This window comes from Phycodurus eques, chromosome 14 (genome assembly GCF_024500275.1).
Source record: "Phycodurus eques isolate BA_2022a chromosome 14, UOR_Pequ_1.1, whole genome shotgun sequence".
NCBI classification, from domain to species: Eukaryota; Metazoa; Chordata; class Actinopteri; order Syngnathiformes; family Syngnathidae; genus Phycodurus; species Phycodurus eques.
Genome location: NC_084538.1, coordinates 9686289 through 9708315, shown reverse-complemented (window position 1 = coordinate 9708315; position 22027 = coordinate 9686289). Strand labels below are relative to the sequence as shown.

General features: G+C 40.2%; 1 protein-coding gene across 2 annotated transcripts; it reads left to right on the top strand.

Moving 5' to 3' along the window:
* Positions 1 to 6: 6 nt before the first annotated feature.
* Positions 7 to 21749, top strand: arel1 (apoptosis resistant E3 ubiquitin protein ligase 1). Of its 2 annotated transcripts, none has more exons than XM_061696298.1 (22): positions 7 to 80; positions 776 to 954; positions 3188 to 3356; positions 4261 to 4481; positions 5873 to 5944; positions 9824 to 10050; positions 10537 to 10774; positions 10866 to 11035; positions 11152 to 11332; positions 12440 to 12684; positions 12794 to 12871; positions 13618 to 13759; positions 13829 to 13950; positions 14033 to 14108; positions 14193 to 14302; positions 15840 to 16019; positions 16202 to 16327; positions 16990 to 17119; positions 17215 to 17273; positions 17564 to 17653; positions 17727 to 17902; positions 19189 to 21749. In XM_061696298.1, the coding sequence occupies exons 2-22, from the start codon at positions 807 to 809 to the stop codon at positions 19289 to 19291; spliced, it is 3063 nt and encodes a 1020-aa protein (XP_061552282.1). In that variant the 5' UTR covers positions 7 to 80; positions 776 to 806; the 3' UTR covers positions 19292 to 21749. The 2 variants fall into 2 exon arrangements, with proteins under 2 accessions (XP_061552282.1, XP_061552281.1); XM_061696297.1 differs by having other exon boundaries at positions 10866 to 11056.
* Positions 21750 to 22027: the final 278 nt, after the last annotated feature.

The window sequence follows — 22027 nt, the reverse complement described above, 5'->3', positions numbered from 1 at the left end:
CGACAGACTAGACACGTTTTGCGTATATTCCGGTTGTTAAGTGCATACATAACGCCGCGGTGATGCGAGAATTATCCGAGGTATAGGATGTTATTTTTTGAATTTACGTTACGCCAAGTTTGGAAGCTGTGAATGTTTTAGTTTATGCACACGATGCGCGTCTTCGTAAGCGTCTGGGTCGTTTATTGACTTTTTTTTAAATTGACGCTGTTTGCTCGCTTTCTGCATACATTCATCAATATAACACCGTTGTTAGCAGCATAGCTACCAGGTTTCCAGGCTTTAGTGAATCGTAGCCATCTATTTGGGTGTTGTTTGCGTCTATTTAGGCAAGTTACTGAAGTCGAGTGTGTAAACTAAACGATTCCCTTGACTGTCACCGTGTGGTGTTTCTTGTCTAATATTTGTTTAAGAATGGCACGTAGCTATTTCATCATGAAAGGTTGTTGTGACATCACAAGCACCTCTGCTCGTTCTTTTGGAATTTGTGGAGGATAATCATGTGATTTCCTCACGGAAATTGTGGTAAACAAGCGTGTTGGGCGTTCTAAGCACCAGCACTTCATGTATTTTTTAGTGGGGCGCTAATGTTGTTCTGTCATTAGCCCAGCGAGTCTCTGAAGGTGCCTCATTAATATTCATGTTCTTATAGTTGAACCAGTCGCAGCGTGAGCGTCAAGGAAATGTTTTTAATGTTATGTTTGAGACAGGAGTGTTTCTTCTTCTTCTGGACTGTTTTACTGCTCTGTGGGCCAATCATCATGTTTTTCGTCAGGAAAATAGATTGTGAGTGGCACTATGGTCTGATGGACCGCCGCTTCTTCCTGACCTTTCTCATCTGCTCCGCACTGTGGATCATCTTCTGGGAAGTGCGCTGGAAGAAAGGCAAAGACGGCCAGATTGAAGAATGGCTACAAGGACAAAGTCTCTCTCAATACAGACATTTATTTGAAGGTCAGTGAGTAACAATTGTCTTCATTCATATGATATTTTTTTTGTATTATGCAGTGCAGTGCTTGAAAAATTTATTGGACCTATCACAGCTAAAACGCTGTATTCGTGCCTCTTTGATCAACTCAAAAATTTCTTGGGTTCAGTCTCGCTGTGGCACCAGTGGTTGGAGACCCTGCTCTATACCAGATTGGTAAGCACAAGAGGAAAATTGCTCAATTTAACGAGAGATTGTGTGCAAGGCCAGATTTGACAGGGAATGTGCCAGAGGCTAAATTTGACAGGGAACGCCAACATTTTAGGTTATCTTCATCCAGAGTGTGTATTTGGCATGAAGGTATGTAAATGACAGAATTAAGTTGATGGAAGAATCTGTGCAGCTAGAAAAGCGCTCAACTTTGTCCCTCTTACGCACATGGGAGAATATGGCCCAAGGTGCATCCCTCTGGTTATTCTGCAAACATTGAGGCAGTAGTCTAGCTCTGTCCACTCTGCAGCATAGCCGGAGTGATTAAGCTTACTGCTTAAGGGTTACCAATTTTCAGCTCATCCAGGGTTACAAGACATCTTGTGTCGATACAATAAACCTCTCCCTATGAAGAAAGAAGTCACAGTCATTTAGGTCCGGCAGTTAGGGCCGACCGATGGACGCGCGGCCCGGGACCAAAGGCCCTGATGGTTCGAGGCCACTGGTTTAGATATCATGAAATGAAATCAGGGAGTGTTTTTGTGGACACCCTGTATTCCACCAAGCCCCCCCGCACCACTCATATGGCATTCCCGTACTGTCATTTCCAAATAAAGTGCAACAGCATCAGTTCCATTGCTCCTTCTGTTTTTTGATATTTTCACAGCTCTTATGCTTTTTGATGGACAAAATGAAAGAAGCAAAAGGCTCCATTGTGCGGTGAAGGGTAGTCCAGCAATCCCATGATCTTTCGTATTCACTGTCCTTTTGATCATTTACAGATGAACAGATTATGCACATATATCCATATGTGTGAGTGTGAATGTTTGTCTGTGCGCTAGTGATGGGCAAGTATCAGGTACTTGTGAAGGCTGCTGATACCAGCCACCGAAACTTAAGCCTAAAACAATCTGACATTGAGTAAATCCTTCTCAGCAATCTTTGGCACTAGACTGTCACTGTTTGACACATTGGTGAATCATTAACTGCGTCCGAAAGAGAAAAATCTCCGTTCACACTTATCTGTCATTGCTTTACTTGAAAGACTATGTATCAAAAGTACCAGTGTTTTTGCTACTTAGTATCTGTATCAGTGAGTACTCAAGAGTGAATACCCATACTGGTATTGGTATGGAAAAAAAAACTGTATCGAACATCCCCAATATGTGCCCTGTGAATGACTGGCAGCAAGTCCAGGGTGGTACCCCACCTCTTGCTCTGGGATCGGCTCCAGCTCAGCTGCAACCCTAGTGTGGATAAGCAGCATAGAAAATGGACTGATAGATTTATCTCTGTATATGTTGTATATGATCTATACGTAGGCTGCTGATGTTTGAAGGTTTAAGTCAGGCCTGTGGGACATACACGGCCGATTAAAGGGTTTGATCCTGCCTTGCAATTCACAAAACAAATGAAACCCTCATAGGAAACCAATTAAAAGCACCACAACATTTAAATGCATGCTCAAGTGTGGTAATAAACATTTGTGCGATTGTCTTGATTTTTTTGTGTTCATAAATTTAGTACACGGTCACTGATGGTATAGTGTTTACTCGCCTGACTTCCATGCAGGCAGCGTGCGATTAGTTGCCACTCAGTGACTGTGTGAATGGTTGTTTTGTCTCTTTATCTGCCTTTCACCCAAAGTCAGCTGGGATAGGCTCTGGCCTCCCATGACCCTAATGAAGACAAGTGGTGTAGGAAATTAATGTTAAATGTATTACTGTATTCCCCTCAGAGGACTTTATAAAACATGAAGTGACCCATGATAGGAAAAATGCTCGCCACCCCGCAGCTGAGCACTTCACACATTTCTGCTTAGTGTATTAGTTCTGTTTAGATACTTTTGATGTTGAAAAATGATTAGACTGGTATGTTTTAGTAGATCAGTGGAAGCTAAAAACACCCCCACTGCAATACTTGGTAACCAACAGTTTAGAAGAACAAAATAACATGTAATTAGGGCCCCTCAAGGGAAGACTTGATCTAATGTGTGAAATTCATTTCCTGGCGTCTTCCGAGAGGATTCTTAATATGTTGCTCTCTTAGATGTGCAGACTTTGGAGGAGTTGAGTCTGACTGTACTGAGTCGCTTGGAAGAGGTGGTGAAGGAACAACAGAGCTGGCGCGAAATCGCTGAGGCTCATATCCGACTGCTCCGAGACTTTGCCTTCCAGGAGTGGCTTTGTTCTCAGAACCTGGGACACTTCTACAAAACGTAAGTTTGTCAGAATACAACTGGTTAGAGCTCTAATTTATCTGGAATTTTGCTGCACTGAACCAGATTTCTACTGACGGAAGGAAATGAAATTGATTTTAAACAAAAAGAAGAAAAAAAGTCGGTGATGAAAATATACATTTAAAATATTCTGAAACAATGTTCTTTATTCATGTTTATTTAATTTGTGTCCATTATTTCATAAATGTTGCAATTATATATTTAACCAATGTTGGGTTTCATTAAAAAAAACAATAATAAAAATGAATAATTACTGTATTGTAATGCTTATTGATAGCCATTTATTAATATTTGTATATATATTTATGTTTTTGTTTATTCAGTCAATAATGGAAAAATTAAATCATATAATTATTATAATATTATCGGATAATTAATGAGTGGACCATTTAATACGTTAATATAACATGAAATTAATGCACATTGTAATTATTTGTTATATCTAAATTTCATGGGATACATCAAGTACCTTGAACACTCTAAAAAAAAAATATATATATATATTTATATATTTGATTAATAAATTTGTTCATTTCATTACCGCTGCACTACAAAGGAGTATTAGGGCCACACACACACACACAAAGAATAAACTACAGGATTCAATTTGTGCTACTAAGAGGATAGTCATATATATCTCTACAGAAAAAGTCACATTTTCAAGCTAAGGTTAATATTTTCAAGTCTTATAAAATGTTGGTAATTTCAAATGCAAATGTCACTTCACATCCCCCTTTTGTTGTTATCACATATCATAGTTGATGTCATAAAATGGAGATTGTTTGGACACAGTAAGATTAGCCGTCCTTATGATATTTGTAATTTGTGTAATAAACTGCATTAATGGCATGCGCAAATAAATCCCTTTTCTGATCCACTGCAGGTTGAAGACATTGGGTTATATGAATCTGGATGATCTTTCACAGTTCGACAGTCAGTTGCACCTCACCCTAGCCGCTTGGGGGTACTACTACGAAGACTACATCAAGTTGTCGACAGGCATCAAGATCCTCCAGACCTCACGGAGAAGTCGGGACCAGGACTACGAAATCCAGCTGGTGTACAGTCTTGCTGAAAGGCGTCTGAATGAGAAGTGGTCAATTGGTGAGATGTTGAACACATCCACTCTCAAATTTAGGCTGCTTGCCATGCTTGCATATTACAATGGGAGGGCCAAAGTTGAACAGAATCAAGTTGCTCTGATTTCAAAAAAAAATTTCCCATAGGAAAGGGAAGCGAGTGAATTAATTCCATGCTGAACAGTCACCATAATATATTTTTTTTCTAACTGTGCATGTAATGTTTGAAGTCACAAAGAGACTAACTACTTTCAAATTAAATTAAACTCAAAATTAAAACTTACTGAAGCTTTGGTTAGTAATAGTAGATTCCTGACATCCATAATGCAGAGCAAGGGTTCTCAAAATTTTGGGGTCCAGTGACAGAGAGTTATTTTTCTAAGGACCCCCTGATAATTCTAACACCAATAAACATAAGTACCATGCCTAAACCCTCTGGTAATTATTTTTAAGGAAATTTCAAACTAATTATCAACATATTCACAACTTGTTGGACAGAAAGTAACTCAACCAAATTAAATGTATTGGTGCACTGAGCCCCATTTGCAGCAATGCACTTAAAAATGCACTTAAAAAAAAAAAAAAAATATATATATATATATATACACACACACACACACACACACAACATCATTTATTGCAAATACGACCCAGTTTGAGAGCCACCTATGTAGCAGGAACAGAAAGGTGTTGAGAGAGCAATTCTGTCACAAAGTGGCTTTTGTTGATATTGCCAGAACTAATAAATGTGTTGACAAGCAGTAAAGAGACAGTACTGTATGTATGCAGGGATCTCGTTTGATGTGATCTGTGATCTGAGACGCACAAATATTAGCAGGGACACATAAAGTACGATCGATGGCGCGCGTATGCGCGCATTATATACAGTATAGCGTCCCTGTTATAAGAGATGCAGCCACTGAACATGTTGACAAAGCAACGTTTAAATAAAGGCTGCGGACTTAAAAAGTAGTACACCGCTTCAATCAAAACGGGTGCTTTGAACTACTTGTTGTGGTGCTATTAATGTTGCTACTTGGCACTTTTTTTTTAACCAACTGGAAACTTGATTGGTAGTATATTGTCTGTTAAGGCATTAATCACTGTTTATACCTCCATGGCAAACTTTAATGAACAGAGCCTGAGTCTGTTTTATTTATATTTTTTTTATCTAAGATATTTGATTTATTGTTCTACATTACAATGTCAGTGTCTTAGAATTAGAATTAAAAATAAACTATTCTTAAGAAGGATGTACTTGACTAATGATGCTCTACTCATTATATCAGTAGCATAAAAACATCAATGATACTATTGTTTGTCGTGATAGTTTTGGGGAAAATACAGTATGTTGAGGACTGTATATTGACACTACAATCTCTTGTAATGACTTGTTACAATCTCTCTCTTTTTTAGCGGGAGCACTCCTATTTGGCTGTACAGTGGCGCTGTGTTTTTTGATAAGGGACCTCATGTTTTACGTGATTGGTGAGTCCATATTGAACTCTGTAGTTCTGACATCATATTTTCTCCTTAAGCAACCAGAGTACTTGGTGTTTTGTACTTGAAATTTCAGGCGAATAGGCTTAAGATTCCAGCATTTCCACTTAACAGATTCTTCATAGATTCATGATATTTTCCTAATCTTGACTGAAGAAAACTATGAATGAAATAGTCTATTGCAGGGGTCGGGAACCTTTTTGGCTACAAGAGCCATCAAAGCAGTAATTCTCAACCAGTGTGCACATTAGTGTGCCATGAGCGCTCGTCAGGTGTGCCATGGTAAATTATAACATTTTATGTAATTGTTAAAAAAAAAAATTATCTACAAGAAATAATGTATCTTTGTTCATCTATTTATGACAGGGAGGCACAGTGACAGACAGAACAAATAAACTCTCTTCTATTAGATGTCAGGAAGTACATATAGTAATTGTGTCCACTTTTTGTGACATTTTTGTTTGTTGGTATGTTGTGAGATTTTTCTATTGTAAAATATGTGCCTTGACTCCACAAAGGTTGGAAATCACTGCATTAAAGTCATATATTTTCAAATGTACACTATAGTGCCAAAACTATCGCTCACCTGTCTAGGCTCACATATAAACTTAAGTAACATCCCATTCCTAATCTATAGGGTTCAATATGATGTCGGTCCACCCTTTGCAGTTATAAAGGCTTCAACTCTTCTGGGAAGGCTGTCCACAAGGTTTAGGGGTGTGTTCATGGTAGTTTTTGACCCATCTGCCAGAAGCGCATTTTTGAGTTCACACACTTGATGTTGGACGAGAAGGTCTGGCTCTCAGTCTCCGCTCTAATTCATCCCAAATGTGTTCTGTTGGGTTGAGGTCAGGACTGTGTGCTGGCCAGTCAAGTTTATCCATGTCTTTATGGACCTTGTTTTGTACACTGGTGCACAGTCATGTTGGAAGAAGAAGAGGCCAGCTCCAAACTGTTCCCACAAAGTTGGGAGCATGGACTTGTCCAAAATCTCTTGGTAAGTTTAAGAATTCAGAGTTCCATTCACTGGAACTGAGGGGCCAAGCCCAGTTTCTGAAAACAACCCTACACCGTAATCCCTCCTTGACCAAACTTTACACTTGGCACAATGCAGTCAGACAAGTACCATTCTCCTGGCAACCGCCAAACCCAGACTCGTCCATCAGATTGCCAGATGGAGAAGCATGATTCGTCACTCCAGAGAATGCGTCTCCACTGCCCTTGAGCCCCTTTGTGACTGAGTTGCTGTCGTTTCCAAACGCTTCCAGTTTCTTGTAATACAGCTGACAGTCGACTGGAATGTTGCACAGGTGGCATCCTATTCCACGCTGGAATTCACTGAGCTCCTAAGAGCGACCCATTGTTTCACCAATGTCTTTAAAAACCGTTTGCATGCAAAGGTGCTTGATTTTATACACCTGTGGCCAAGGATTTGAATGGAAAACCTGATTCCGATTATTTGGCCGGGTGAGCTAATACTATTTGCAATATAGTGTATTGCCGTAAGAGCTATATAATATTTTTTAACACTGAACACAACTAAAAGTGTTCATTATTAAGCAAGACCAGCAATTTTAGAAATTAATAAGTCTCTCAATTAATTGTTTTAATAACGTTGTTATGCTGAGGTTACCCAATAATGAGTAAAATATTTCTTACCATTATTGTGACTTCTGGTGCTGCATGGTTTTGCTGATGGTTTTGTAGGCTGGTTGATATGTGGTGAAGTTAAGCTTCATGCAGGCGTTGAGGCTTTCATTCGTTAAACGTGATCGTAGGTTGGGCTTGATGTGATGTGAGAACGGTTGCTCACATGCATACGTAGAGCCAAACATGGTCAATCCCACTGAACTGAAATAGATGGCTTACGTCTATCGACTCCTCCAAAGAAAGGGAAAAGTATGGTGCTGGATTGATGTCCTTCAATTGTTTCCTTCACTTGATTTGCCATCATGATGGTACGGCCGTGAACAGTTTTTGCTGATAGAGGCATGTCTTATCTTACCTTTAGCTTTATCTGAAAAGACAAAACATTTCATTGGCCACGTCAAGAATGAATGCTTTGGCATACCCGCCATTTGTGAATAAACCACCCGGGTAGGTTTCCGCATTATCCAATAAAAATAGTCTGACCCTACTGTATCCGGAAGTACAGCTGGCATTGGCTCCAGCTATAGATATGAATAGGTCGATCCGGCATGCCCCTTTTGAGCTGTGTGCCTATGGCGACGCTAGGCTCGGAGCGTCGAAGTCGTCAGTGCATTCCTTGTGTGGTTGGGAAGAAAACCAAAAAACACAAGGATGCTGGTACATTATGCTGCATACAGTTGCACACAATGCCATACAATTACAACAAGGGAACTTGGGGTAACCTTTTACAGGTTAACAAAAGGGCTTATTTTCAAATGTTATATATTGATTGACAAAAAAGTAAATCTCATGAAAATTGGTTGAGAAATGAAGTTACGACTTAATATCAATGTCCATGCATTGGCTTTGATGGGAACGTCGACCTCCCCAACATGACAGCCACATAAGCACTTCATTTAGTTGGGCTGATAAAGTGCGCTGGCATATCTAGTTTTCATATCTCTGGTTCGAGCTACCCACATTGCGGTAGAAAATGGATGGCTGGATTAAACTGCATGAGAATGTTTTATATTTTGAACATTATTTTTTAACAGTGATTTCTGTAATGGTAACTTTAAAATGTCAGCGTAATTATTCATTATTTATTGTGTCAAGAATTATCAGTAAAATTTATCTGCGAGCCAGATGCAGTCCTCAAAAGAGCCACATGTGGCTCGTAAGCTCTTGGTTCCCGACCCCTGGTCTATAGTAAAAATGATTGTCAGGCTTTAGCTTTGCCCAATACACTTGATTTTTTTAGGATAACAATCTCATTGTCCACCTTTTTGTCTCACAAAGCGAATTTTTTTATTTTGATTTTAAATTTTTGGCTTTCATCCTTGGTTTTAGAGTACACTGAGCACTTAGTAGTTCCAAAAAATTTTTGATAGGACATCCGGAACAGAGTTGTGCTTTTCTGTATTCTCCAATAAAGTTGCAACTTCAGTGCCAGTGGACCCATTTTTAGGACGCGTGATCTGTAAAGACAGGATAAGGCTTTTTGATTTTTTGTTTTGTTTTCATAAGCAAGAACTTCTTCAATTCCAGAGTACTCTTTTGGGTTAGTTCTTTTTTTAGGTCGATTAGTGTCAATGGAACCACAGCAAATCTAGATAAGGGGGAGGACTGAATGCCTTTTACTTTTATCATGATGTACACTGACACCTTTCTCAGAAAAAAAACCAAGCCCAAGAAATTGAATTTCATGAAAATACAATCTTAATTGTTTTTTTTAAGGTTATTTAGGTAAAAATTTAGCTCTGCAAAGTCTCTCATTAGAGTGCATGTTCAGGCACTACTGATGAGTATCCAAATGAGTCATCCATATAGACAACACTAATTTAACCTCACAGACCACTCAAGACAAAAATACACAATGTTTATTAGCAGGAAATGCATTTATTGTCAGGATGTAGAGGCACTTGTCAATATCCACCATTTAAATCAATGGTTTGGGTTGGGGCATTGTCAATTGTTTCTTATGTCAAGCTTGCCTGAGGATCAAGCTTTGCAATAAAAAAATATATATATACAGCCACATCTGAACTTGACCCAGTAGCTGAGCTGGCAGTAATTTAAACCTTCAAACTTTGTTGTTGTTATTATTATTATGTATTTTCTTTACTTATTGTTCTCTACCCTGGTCAAGTATTTTAAAATCATTTTTTTGTTTATATTATTAAAAACATGTCCTTGTTAGTAATTCCTCCTTTTGTGTCTCCTCACCTCTTGTGACAGGTGGAATTACTGTTTCAATCATTGCATTTGTCTTCACCATCAAGTTCCTGTGTGAGCTTGCAGCCAGGGTTGTCAGCTTCCTTCAGAATGAGGATCCGGGCCGGCGCGGCGACCGCAGCATCTACGACTATGTGCGGGGCAACTACCTTGATCCACGCTCCTGCAAGGTGTCCTGGGATTGGAAGGAGCCACAAGAAGTGGGGCAGACGATGAGCTTCAGAGTCCAAGTAATGCTCTCTAGCAGTAAATGTGAGATTTCCTCAGTAGGGCTCGGCGATTCATATTAAGATGACTTACTGACTTTTCCGACCCATGTAGTGCCTATTTTTCAAAAAAGCAGTTACCGACTTTAATTATTGGTACAGAACAGACAACATGAAAGGAATCGTTTTCACAACGTGTTCCATATGATGAGAAAGGAGTCCACTTTAAGGAAATTTTGATGAACATTGCCAAAGACATGGTGCGCATTTTTACATTGCACGAGCAGTGATTCAGGAGTTGGGAGTCCTTTTTTTTTTTAAAGTTAAAAATCAGGAGAAGTAAAGCTGGGAAGGGGAAAAAACTAAGCAAAACTTGTTGAGAGTAATGTCTTTTTCATTTGCTTTTAATATCAATAAAATTGAAAATCTTATTTTTGCCATATCTCCCAGTCCTTGTCCTCAGTGTATTCAATTGCAGTGCTGATCTGCTCTATCGTCTCGTCTTTTCAGCTATTCTATAAGAACGGCCAGCCTTTCCCGGCCCATCGGCCTGTGGGGTTGAGGGTCAACATCACCCACATTGAACTAGCTCTAGATGTCCCTGTTACACAGGAGGTTTTACAAGAACCAGAGTCAAACGTAGTAAAAGTAGCTTTCACCGTGCGCAAGGCTGGCCGCTATGAGGTTGCTGTCAAGCTTGGTGGACTCAACGTGGCCTACAGTCCTTACTATAAAATCTTCCAGCCAGGTTGGTTTTAATGGACTATTTTCTGTTGAATTTGTTTTCACTTCTTGCATTTTGGCTGATTACTGTTTTGTTTGTTTTTGCTCCACTTTAGGTACAGTCGTCCCATCCAAGACCAAGATAGCCTACCATTTCTCGACACTGGTGCTAACAGACAGCCAGCAGCACACTCTGCAGATTGAGCCCAGAGATGAATATGGAAACCCCACCAGTAACTCCACATCACTCACAGACGAGGACAACTACAGCATCCACATACACTCTGTAAGGGAGCGTCTTCTATTTGTAAGATATTATATCATTTTATGTAAGCTCTCACCACTGCTCTGTTTTTGTATGGTTCCAAATTGCTATTTTATCCTAGCATTATTTTTGTGCAGCTGGACACAGTAGATGACGACAGCATGGAGGGCTACTACAGTAACACGGTGTCCCTCAACAAGCAGCAGTGTCAGGTTCTGATGAAATTAACCCTGTGGAAGACCGGCTGCTTCAGGGCCCGCATCACCTATCTCGATCAACCCCTCAGCAATGGGGAATTTGACATTATTGTTCTCAATGGTGAGTAAAAATTGAATGCACAGTGTTCCCTGGCTATATAGCAATTCTCCTATCATGGCCCCACAACACTGCAGATTTTAAATGCATTAATTAAAACGATACATGTGTTGCGTGTGTATTATGCATCTTCGTTGTTTGATTCTTTGTTGTTTTATGAGTCAGTTTTACAGTAAACTACAACTGGGAGTAACAAATGAACAACTTGAAGCCTTTATTTGGAGAATTGTTTGCTATCTTTCAGACTGCACACACACCCATGCTGGGGGAAAAAATAGAACTAAAAAGACATAATTTTTGAAGGCCTGGTAGAGCGGTACTATTTTAGTATCGGTACATGGTGCATCCCTATCGGATACCCTTGAATGTATGTGAGAACGCGTTGATTTCATTTTGACTTCTACATTGCAGGACCCGCAGTGTGGCTACTGCAGACATGTACATTTGGATGATGATTTTCAAACGGTATATCATGCACACCACTCCAACAGGTCCTGCCTCTAAAAAGCATATATTTAACACACTATATGCTTGCATTTTTTTGTCTTCCAATACATTAGCAATGTTTTCTGAAAATAAAGATACCCAAAATCTGCTATGACCATTACAGCCAGCATGAGGAAGAGGACCCGTAACTCATTCACTGCCAGCCTTCCCAGTTAACATGGATATTTGACTTCTAAAGCCGTCAATGGCAGTGCATTTAAAATAACAATTCTAGTTGAACCAGGAAATGTGTTGGTCGATTCAAGAATCACAACACTTGTTGTGAATTTTGCCGTTCAGTTCCTAGTTAGAGAACAGCTGTAGTTGTACAAAAAGTACTAGAAATTGAGCAGTTAGAAATACGCATTCAAACGTTTAGGTCAGCTCAAATTAAGTTCAACTTGAAAGATTATTGTGTGTTTTAGGTTCATCCTGAAATTTCACGTGAAGGTTCACCTGAAGGCCGAATATATCTTAATTTTTTGCGAGAAGTGGAAAAGCAAACTTTCCATAGTACCTTCTGCCTAAAATGCTTTTAAAAAATACTGTTGATAAACAAATTTATTTATTATTCATTTCCCACACAGTTGATAAAGCGTAGTGCCCCTTTTCCTTGTCTCACAGAGAATGAGAAGGCCTACGTGGAGAAGAATGTGTCCACACCGGGCATCAGCATCTACTTTGAGGCGTACCTCTATAGCAATGAGAACTACAGCAGCTCCCCGTGGCAACTACCCGCCTCCGCTTTGTTGGCTCCCCAGAGGAGTCCGTCCATGGGTGAGGAGGAGGACGAGCACGACTCTCCTGTGGAGGGCCAATCCGAGAAGGTCAAGAAACCAAAAAAGGTCTACTGTTACATATCGCCAAAGGCAAGTGCATTGATGAATAAAACAACTTGATTTGACCATTCATAGCAATATATGATGCTTATGCAGATATATATATATATATATATATATATATATGTGATTTCTACAGCAACTATCTGTGAAGGAATTCTACCTGAAAATTATTCCTTGGCGCCTTTTCACCTTTCGAGTTTGTCCTGGAACAAAGGTAAATAGAACATGTGCAGTGGGAGGAAAAAGTATCTGAACCCTTTGGGATGTCTCCAGGTTGGCTCACACCTGACTCTGGTTAGCTCTTAGAGAATCCGTAGCCTGGAGGTTCATTTACTCTTTACTCCCTGTCCTGTGAATGTCTGCGTTATTTTCAATAAAAATATGCAAATATGGTATTAGTTTAAGCAGACATTAAACAGATGTTTAGTCTTGTAATTTAGATGAAGATCAAACCACATTTTATGACCAATTTATACAGAAAACGGGATCACATATTTTTTCCTCCCACTTAATTTTCTAGCCTGTAGGACTTGACCCACCTTAACTTAGTTTCTACTCGGCAAACTCATTTTAAGCACTGGTTACTTTGTTGTTCTGGTCAGCGGGGGGCGGTGGCCCCAGGCATCCAACTCAGGGGGGCATCTAAACGGGTTTGGGTCGGCATTCAAAACGGTCAACACCCAACCTCCCTATCCCGCCAGTAGAAGAATGTATCCAGATCAAGCAAAAAGTCTATCAGCAATCCCCCGCCCCACCGCCGCCGACAAATGTATTTCGATCTGGTAAAAATTACCCTCAAAATTGCAATTTCGGTCCAAATTATTTTGCCAAAATGAAAAGAACAAACCCATTTAACATGAAACTTGAAGTAGACACACTATTAGTTTTAATAAGCCACAGAAAGTGATGTGAATCTGGATGTAGTTTAACTGGTTCTTCCTCCAATTTCTCGTCTCTCAGTTTAGCTATCACAGTCCCGACCCCGTTCACAAGTACTTGACTCTAGTGGTGGATGATGGAATACAGCCGCCCGTGGAGCTCAGTTGCAAAGACAGGAACATCATGGCAGCCACCTTTATCCGCTTTCTTCACAAAAACATAGGTTTGTTTTTCCAGTCGAGTACATTAACTTTCACTTGAGCTTGTTATTCCAACAGTATTCCATCCACAGGCGGCTCAGAAACGTTCCAGGACAAGGTGAACTTCTTTCAACGTGAACTCAGGCACATCCACTCCAAGAGACCTCGCACCAAGACCTGCCTAAAAATCACCCGGCACACCATTCTCGATTCAGTGAGTGGTTTTGTATCCAGGAATGGACACACTTATTTTATAAGCTCTTTGTAAAAATTCTCTATCTCTATTATTGTCTCAGTCCCTGAAGGCAACGCGGAACTTCTCGGTGTCAGATTGGAGTAAAAACTTTGAGGTGCTCTTTCAAGATGAGGAAGGTAAATCCAAACAGTCAGTCTAATACTAAATAGTCGTCACAATATGGAGGAATACCACCGTAACATTTGGATGTTGCTATGCAGCTCTGGACTGGGGAGGGCCTCGCAGGGAATGGTTTGAGCTGATATGCAAGACCCTCTTTGACACTTCCAACCAGTTATTTACCCGCTTCAGTGACAACAACCAGGGGCTGGTTAGTTGCATCCACTTATATTCTGATAATAAAATATATTCACTTTCCAATTAATAACTATGTATCATCACTTTACTACCATTTACATTTTTTAAAATAAAACATTATAGGGGTGGAACGGTTTTTGAAAACTGTCCAAGCAGTTCGGTTTGACTGTTTTGGTTCGGGCCACATGTGGCGCGTTCAGCTTGGCACGCACAACTTGTTATTTTTTCTGTTTTCCTTTTAAAGCAAAGTGTACAGTAGCGCTAATGCTAGCTAAAATGGGAGTGCGCATGGTTGCAGCATCACGTTGACTCCAACTCAAGTAGTCTCCTAGGCAGGACACGTCATTTGCGTCATGCTCTTCCAGCAAGGCAGCAGCCAATCATCTTGTAGCGGCATACGGCTCTCCTTCGGTGTACTTTTTGTACTATTTCTTTGCTTTTCTTTTCGGTTTTACGAACATACACTATGCCTGCGCCGACCTTAAAGAGACTGGTGACAGGCACCAAGTACCTTTTTCAAGTGCCTTTCATTACTCTCATAACAACATCCCAGATGACCGCGAGACCAGCATACCAAATCTGTATCTCTCCAACGCAAGAGCTCTGGTGCATAAAACAGTCTTCGAAGTCGTTCATTTTATGCACCAGAGATCTTGCATTGGAGAGATTACAACTTGCTGGAAATCGCTTGTGTGAAATGTTTGTAGCTCTATGTTTCCAAAGTTTGTTGAGCAAAGGCACCCTGTTTTACGTTTGAAAAATCTCACGGTTAACCACCGAACAAAAATATCATCAACGACTATAAATATTGAAGTAATGATCTTGTTTCAATTTAGTCACAAATGTACTCACTCAGTCTGAAATCTGGACTTGTTTAGTTGAACACAAAATGGTATATTTGCAGGAAGCCGTGACTTATTCTTTTGTATGAATGGCAGCAGGTGGATACACAGGTTTATTGTACCTTTTGCCTTCCAATGGAAAAGCATTTAGTTGTTCTGCCTGTCAGTAAATGCCACTGGCATAGATAGACAAACAAGGATATATTTCTGATTATTGAAAGTAATTTAAATAAGTATACAAAATATAAGTGATTGATTTTCTTAAAACCGTCACCACAAAACCGAGATACGAACCAAACTGTCTATTTTGTGAACTGTTCCACCCCTTATACATGAATGAAAACATCTCATAAAGGCATGTCTCCATTTGCTGAAAGAACTGTCCTTCAAAACATGTACTGTACTTTCACTTTAGACCACACCTCCAAGCCCATTCACTTTGTATTGAAGGAAAAGAACGAAACTGACAAGACAGGCCAATTGCCATTACTTTGTTTTAGTAAACCAAAGGCACACAATGTGTAGGATAATGTAAATTTAGACCACATACACATTTAAAACATATTTCACAGCATACTGATGATTCTGAATATTTATATGGGAAGCTGTGTTTCCTTTATTAAATAAGGCAGTGTGCATGTACATATTTAAATATGTCTAGTTGTATCCATTTTTGTCCTATAAAAGCACGTAACACTTATCATTCAGGTGCACCCGAATGCTGAGCGACCACCACACTTGCGGCTGAAGATGTACGAGTTCGCCGGCTGCGTTGTTGGGAAGTGCCTGTACGAGTCTGCGCTTGGCGGGGCTTATAAACAGCTAGTCCGAGCTCGCTTTACGCGCTCTTTCTTGGCCCAAATCATTGGTCTAAGGATGAATTACAAGGTATGAAACACAAGTAAGCTTTGCACAAAGGGCACATGTGCCCTTTGTTGTTTATACTGTATATTCACAAAGAACAAGCCTGCTCTTTATCCTGAGCCAACACATTGCAAAAGTAGAGCCAATCACCAATGAGAAGACAAAATGTTTATTTAAATGTTTCATATCCTCCTCCACACGCGCAGTACTTTGAGACGGATGACCAGGAGTTCTACAGGACCAAAGTGTGTTTCATCTTGAACAATGACGTGAGCGAAATGGACCTGGTGTTTGCTGAGGAGAAGTACAACAAGTCGGGACAGCTGGAAAAGGTGAAGGCATTCCACTCTACCCACTGTATTATTTTATACAAATCCATGATGTATTTTCACAGGAGTAGCCACAGTAAAGCAAACAAAAGAGAAACCATGTTGTTTGATTGGCAAGGACCTTGTTATTCCAGATGAGGGGGCATGGAGATTTTCCATGCTGGTGGATTGCGGTAGCTTGGCATCCTATAAACAAAATCCACATTTAACTTTGTAAGGCAGCACAAATGGTTAGCACCTTTGCCTCACATTCAAGAGGTTCTGGGTTAGAATCTTTGCTCAAGCCCTCCTGTGTGGAGTTTGCGTGGGTTTTCTTCGAGTACTTCGAGTTTTCCTCCATGCATTCCAAAACATGCATTTTAGGTTAATTGAAGACTCTAAAATTGTCCATAGGTCTGAGTGTGACTTGTCTGTATTTGCCCTGTGATTTGGCGACCAGCCTCGTCCCTGCCTCTCACCAAAGTCAGCTGGGATACACACACATGACCCTAAAGAGGACAAGCACAACTGAAAATGAAGGGATGCATTTAACTGTATCTTCACACCGTCAGCATTACGAGATGATTTAGGCAGTTAATGATCCATATTGCCCAAATGTCTCGTATCTATCCATTCCCCTTGCCTTGAATGTCGACTGCTGGTTTCAATGTTTTTGTCTGCTGCAGGTGGTGGAGCTGATCTCAGGAGGAGCACACATTGCCGTGAACAATGAAAACAAGATGCATTATCTCAACCTGCTGGCCCAATTCAGGCTGGCCAGTCAGGTGAGAGATGAGGTGGAACACTTCCTGAAAGGTATGGAAAAGCTGTCTGCCATTTTCAACCATGCATCTTTTCTGCTATCACAGGGAATGCGCATAACGACAGAGGTGTTTTCCTATCTATTGCAGGTTTGAATGAACTGGTTCCAGAAAACCTGCTAGCCATATTTGATGAGAATGAGTTGGAGGTATGTATGTACAGTTTTTACTTTTACTGTTTAAGCCATTAATATAGGCAGTTTTGAATAGAAAAAAATGGGGGAGGGGCATGAATTGCTTGTGGCTTTTCGCTATTAAGTTACACTACCACTCAAAAGCTTGGACACAGTATTCCATTCAATAGCACTAGAAGGTTGGTTTAAACATTTGTCTGATTGTGTACATTTTATAAAGACACCAGGACCACTGTTTTCGTTTGTGGAATAAATGCTGTCTCCTTTGAAGCATTGTGTGATGTTTATTTTTTTTTTTAATAAAGCTGCTGATGTGTGGCACCGGCGAGATAAACGTGCAGGACTTCAAGGCCCACGCTGTGATCGTCGGCGGATCGTGGCATTTCAGGGAGAAGGTCAGCCGCAGTCTCCCTCTGTAGTCGCCTCCAGCCACACAGTGGTGATCAATGTCCGCTTTTGCACCTGCAGGTGATGAAGTGGTTCTGGGCGGTGGTGTCGAGCTTCACCCAGGAGGAGCTGGCTCGCCTCCTGCAATTTACCACCGGCTCCTCCCAGCTTCCCCCTGGAGGTTTCAACACCCTTTGCCCTTCTTTCCAGATCATCGCAGCCCCCACACACAGCACCCTGCCCACCGCACACACCTGGTCAGTGTCAACTTATGAATGTTTTGTGCTTTAAAGGGCATTTTTCCCATCATGGACTTTTGGTGAGCCCACACAACCGAGTGAGCTCTAATACAGCCGCATCTCAATAAATACAATCGCAAGATTTATTTCAGTAATTCAATTCAAAAGTGAAAATCATACAGTCATTAAGCAAAAAATACTTCACAGAAGGCCAATTCCTACCTAGAAACCCCAATTCCAATAAAGTTGGGACATTGGGATTCTCATTTTGAATTCGATGCCTTCCAATGCATTCCAAAAAAAGCTGGGACAGGGGCCACAAAAGACTGGTAAAGTTAAATGCTAAAAAAAAAAAAGGAATATTTCACAGGTGAACAGGTTAATTGGTTGTAAAAGGAGCATCCCTGAAAGGCTCAGTTGTTCACAAGCAGGTTTGAGGTGAGGTTCATCACTTTGTGAATGGAGCAGATGCTACTCTGGCATGAGTGGCCAGTATATGCAAATAGTGCAGTATGGCGAGACGACTACAGTGAGTCCACGAGTAATATATAATTGGCCCACAGAAATGTGATGGTCTGTACGAATCTAGAGAAATCTCAGCATGTAAGTGGCATCGAACCAGTCAAACATTGAATGGCCGTGACCTTCGATCCCTCAGGTGACACTGCATTAAAAAACACCTAATAAGTGCTACATCCAAGGTTTTGTCTGTAGCAGTGTTTCGCAACCAATAAACAAAAATGTCACAAAAAAGTATGTATTTATTTGCTCAGTTGTGTGTGCCACAGCGTATATAAATGAACAAAGACACATATTCAGGATTTTCCAATTTGCCTTCTGGGAGATTATTTATTTATCTATTTTTTAAATTTATTTATTTATTGGTTCTCTTGTGACCAAGGATCGATGTTGAGGGAAAGAGCTAGTCTAATTTAGCTATTTACTCTGGCGGCCTTGCCTAACAGAACAAACGTTCTTTTCTGGCATCTGTAGACAATTGCAAATCTTTTGGGTGAGCATCTATTAGGGCTCGGTCCCAATCCCCCATGAACAGCAGGTATTTTACTGTATTACGATTTTTTTTTTCTGTCCTATCGAGAGGTGCTTCTAATATTTGGATTACTTTATTTAACTCCATGAGGGGCAAAATATTAGAAAACACCAACTTTCCTATGCTACACTGCCGTTCTCCATCGTATTCGATTGTGCAGGAGCGTAATGCGGCAGCTAGTGAGTGTACGACTACATTTGAAGTCCCATGGAATTGTGGAGTGCTTCAACACAGATGTTTCTCTCGTGTCCAGTTTCAACCAGCTGTGCCTCCCGACCTACGACTCGTACGAGGAGCTGCACAAGATGCTGAAGCTGGCCATCAGCGAGGGCAGCGAGGGCTTCGGCATGCTGTGACGCGACCGACGAGAAACCAGTCACTCTTTCTCCAGCGTCCTTTCCCTCTGTGCTCATCGGAATCTCCCAGACCCCTTGTAAAGTCTTGTTAGGATGAGAGGGTGTCGCAGGAAAAGTCTGCGCTGGAATCCCTATGAACTTGTGTATGTATATTAAAACATTTTGTTTTTAAAGAGCAACCCAACAACTGTTTATAAGGAGGAGAGAGTTGAGTTTCTTTTGGTCTTAATTCTGATGTTAGCGGATTTTTCTATAAGTGAACGTTAATGATACTAGAGCAAAGGCCTTGAGTATTATTGTACAAACTGAGGAACACTAAAGTGAGGCAGCAGCTTCCGTGTGATGTGGGCGCTGTCTGCATCACGAGCACTTTGGCCTTAAACCATCAGGGACTTAGGTGTTTGTAAATATATACTGTCGCTTTTATTTACCTGTACATACTAGTGTGCACAAGGGAGGGTTAGGGCCACACCAAATCGAAACAAAATTAATCCAGGATTGAAAAATGAGTTTTAAGATTAGGAGTCTGAAAACGAAGACATAATTGATCGAGAATAAGGTGGAAGTTTTATGAGAAATTAGCTATGTTACAAGAATAAAGTTTAACTATTTAGAAAATAAAATTGGAATATTAGAAGTATAAACAAATACCAATTATGCTGTGATAACTAGCGTAATGTACTGGTTGATGACAGTTTGGGTTCATCAACCCTTAGTTATGCTTGTTACCGCTGCATACAAGGGGAGTCTGCCACTTTTTTTTTTTATATTCCCTTCCTTTTATTGCAATACTGTATTTGTTTGTCAAACCATTCCAACTTAAATCTCAAACATACAACTATCATATTTTCGTTCCCCCCCCGCCACCATTTTTATTTTCATAACTAACTTATTTTCTGACTGTTCTCATAATGTTGACCTTTTTCTTCATCAGTCAACCTTATTCTTGAAAAATACTACTGTTAGTCGTTTACTTTTATTACTTTGTTCCCCTCACGTTATGGCTTTATTCTAAGTATTTATAAATAGGACTGTTCTCGTAATTTTACGACGTAATTCCAGTAATACCGCTCCCCCCCCCCCCCTTAACCTAACAGTAATTCCAGTAATACCGCTTTTTTTCCCCTTATCCTAACAACTTTATTTAAAATATATATATATATTCCTGTAGTATTGCAACTTTTTTCTCATAAGATACTGACTTTATTCTTCAAAAATACAATAATCATAAAACTTTATTCCCTTTATAAAATAACTATTCTTGTTTTATATAGTCACTGAACTGAATGACTTTTTTTTTTTTATCCCCTCTTATTTTTTAGTGTGGTCCTAATACTCTTTTGTGTTCTAACATTTTTTAGATGACCTTTTTTAAAAAAAAAAAAAAAATTTATGAAGAGAAGGGATGTGATTCATTTGGATGTTTAATTTCTAGAGTGCTTTTTTTCTGGTGGGGGGGGGGTCTCTATGTTTTTAACTTATTGTGTGCCGATGAAATATATATCGATCCACCATTTTGAATCGGGAGCGCTTTAGTGTTGGGTATTTTGAAAGGCTGCCTTATGCTTGGCCTCTGATTGTATCCAGAGACGTGTACAGGTGAGTGGAGCGGTCAACTATGACATCTAATGGATAGATAGTACGGAGTGCTCGTGAGCGTGTGTTTTTAACAATCACAGCCTCTTATGGGATTACCTCAGTATCTCCAAAAGGCCGCCTATGCATCCCGTCACACAGGCGTAGAGTGGCTTTGAGCATACACGCACAGTTCATCGTTGCCTCCTTTTACACAACTCCTCTCACACGTCGTTGTCTGCCCTTTATAATGTAGAAGAATCTCCACTAACTTTATAACCATTCTGTTGTTGAGTTGAAATGTAACAATAAATGTGAAGACAAAGTCAATCATTAGGATGCTCCTGGCTCCCCTGAAGGCTTCTCTGAATGTACTATTTGAAGTTGAGCACCTCAGAGATCTAACACTAAAGGAAGTGTCAGACAAGCGAAGCAAAATGGGACACGCTTTCGCTGGCCTGTTTTTTTATATATAAAAGAAAACCGTTTTTGTTTGTGCAATGTAGGTTTATTAGGAAAAAGCATCAGTTTTTATGTGCCTAACATGTAACCTCAGCACTATTGTAGAGTATTGACTTATCTTTTAAAACGAGCCAGTTATGTGAACTTATTAAAGCCCCATTGAATTGAGTTAAGAACAAATGTGCTTTAGTTGAATGTTCTTGTGATTTCCTAACCACTGACTGCTCTAATTCATGTTACAATCTGATTTTGAGATTAGACAATTTGAGGACTATTAGTTGTGTAGATTTTGCCTTTATGACATTTAAGATGAGGCACATTCTTATTTTTATTTTTTATGGCAAGCCTCTGACTATGAATGTTTGAGATTTCTGTCCTGCAGTGGCTTTGTTAATGGGAATAAAAAAAAAAGTGAAACAGAAAAAAAAGGACTATCAGAATTAAATTTATTTTATTTTGTTTTTCCATCCATCCATTTTCTGAGCCGCTTCTCCTCACTAGGGTCGCGGGCGTGCTGGAGCCTATCCCAGCTGTCATCGGGCAGGAGGCGGGGTACACCCTGAACTGGTTGCCAGCCAATCGCAGGGCACATACAAACAAACAACCATTCGCACTCCCATTCACACCTACGGGCAATTTAGTCTCCAATTCATGCATGTTTTTGGGATGTGGGAGGAAACCGGAGTGCCCGGAGAAAAC

Bases quoted from the DNA above. Each gene is read 5' to 3' on its own strand.
- arel1 (XM_061696297.1), top strand. From the start codon at position 807: ATGGACCGCCGCTTCTTCCTGACCTTTCTCATCTGCTCCGCACTGTGG. The intron at 14,109-14,192 runs GTAAATCCAAAC...GTTGCTATGCAG, and splicing joins GCTCTTTCAAGATGAGGAAG to CTCTGGACTGGGGAGGGCCT. The intron at 17,654-17,726 runs GTCAGCCGCAGT...TTGCACCTGCAG, and splicing joins CGTGGCATTTCAGGGAGAAG to GTGATGAAGTGGTTCTGGGC.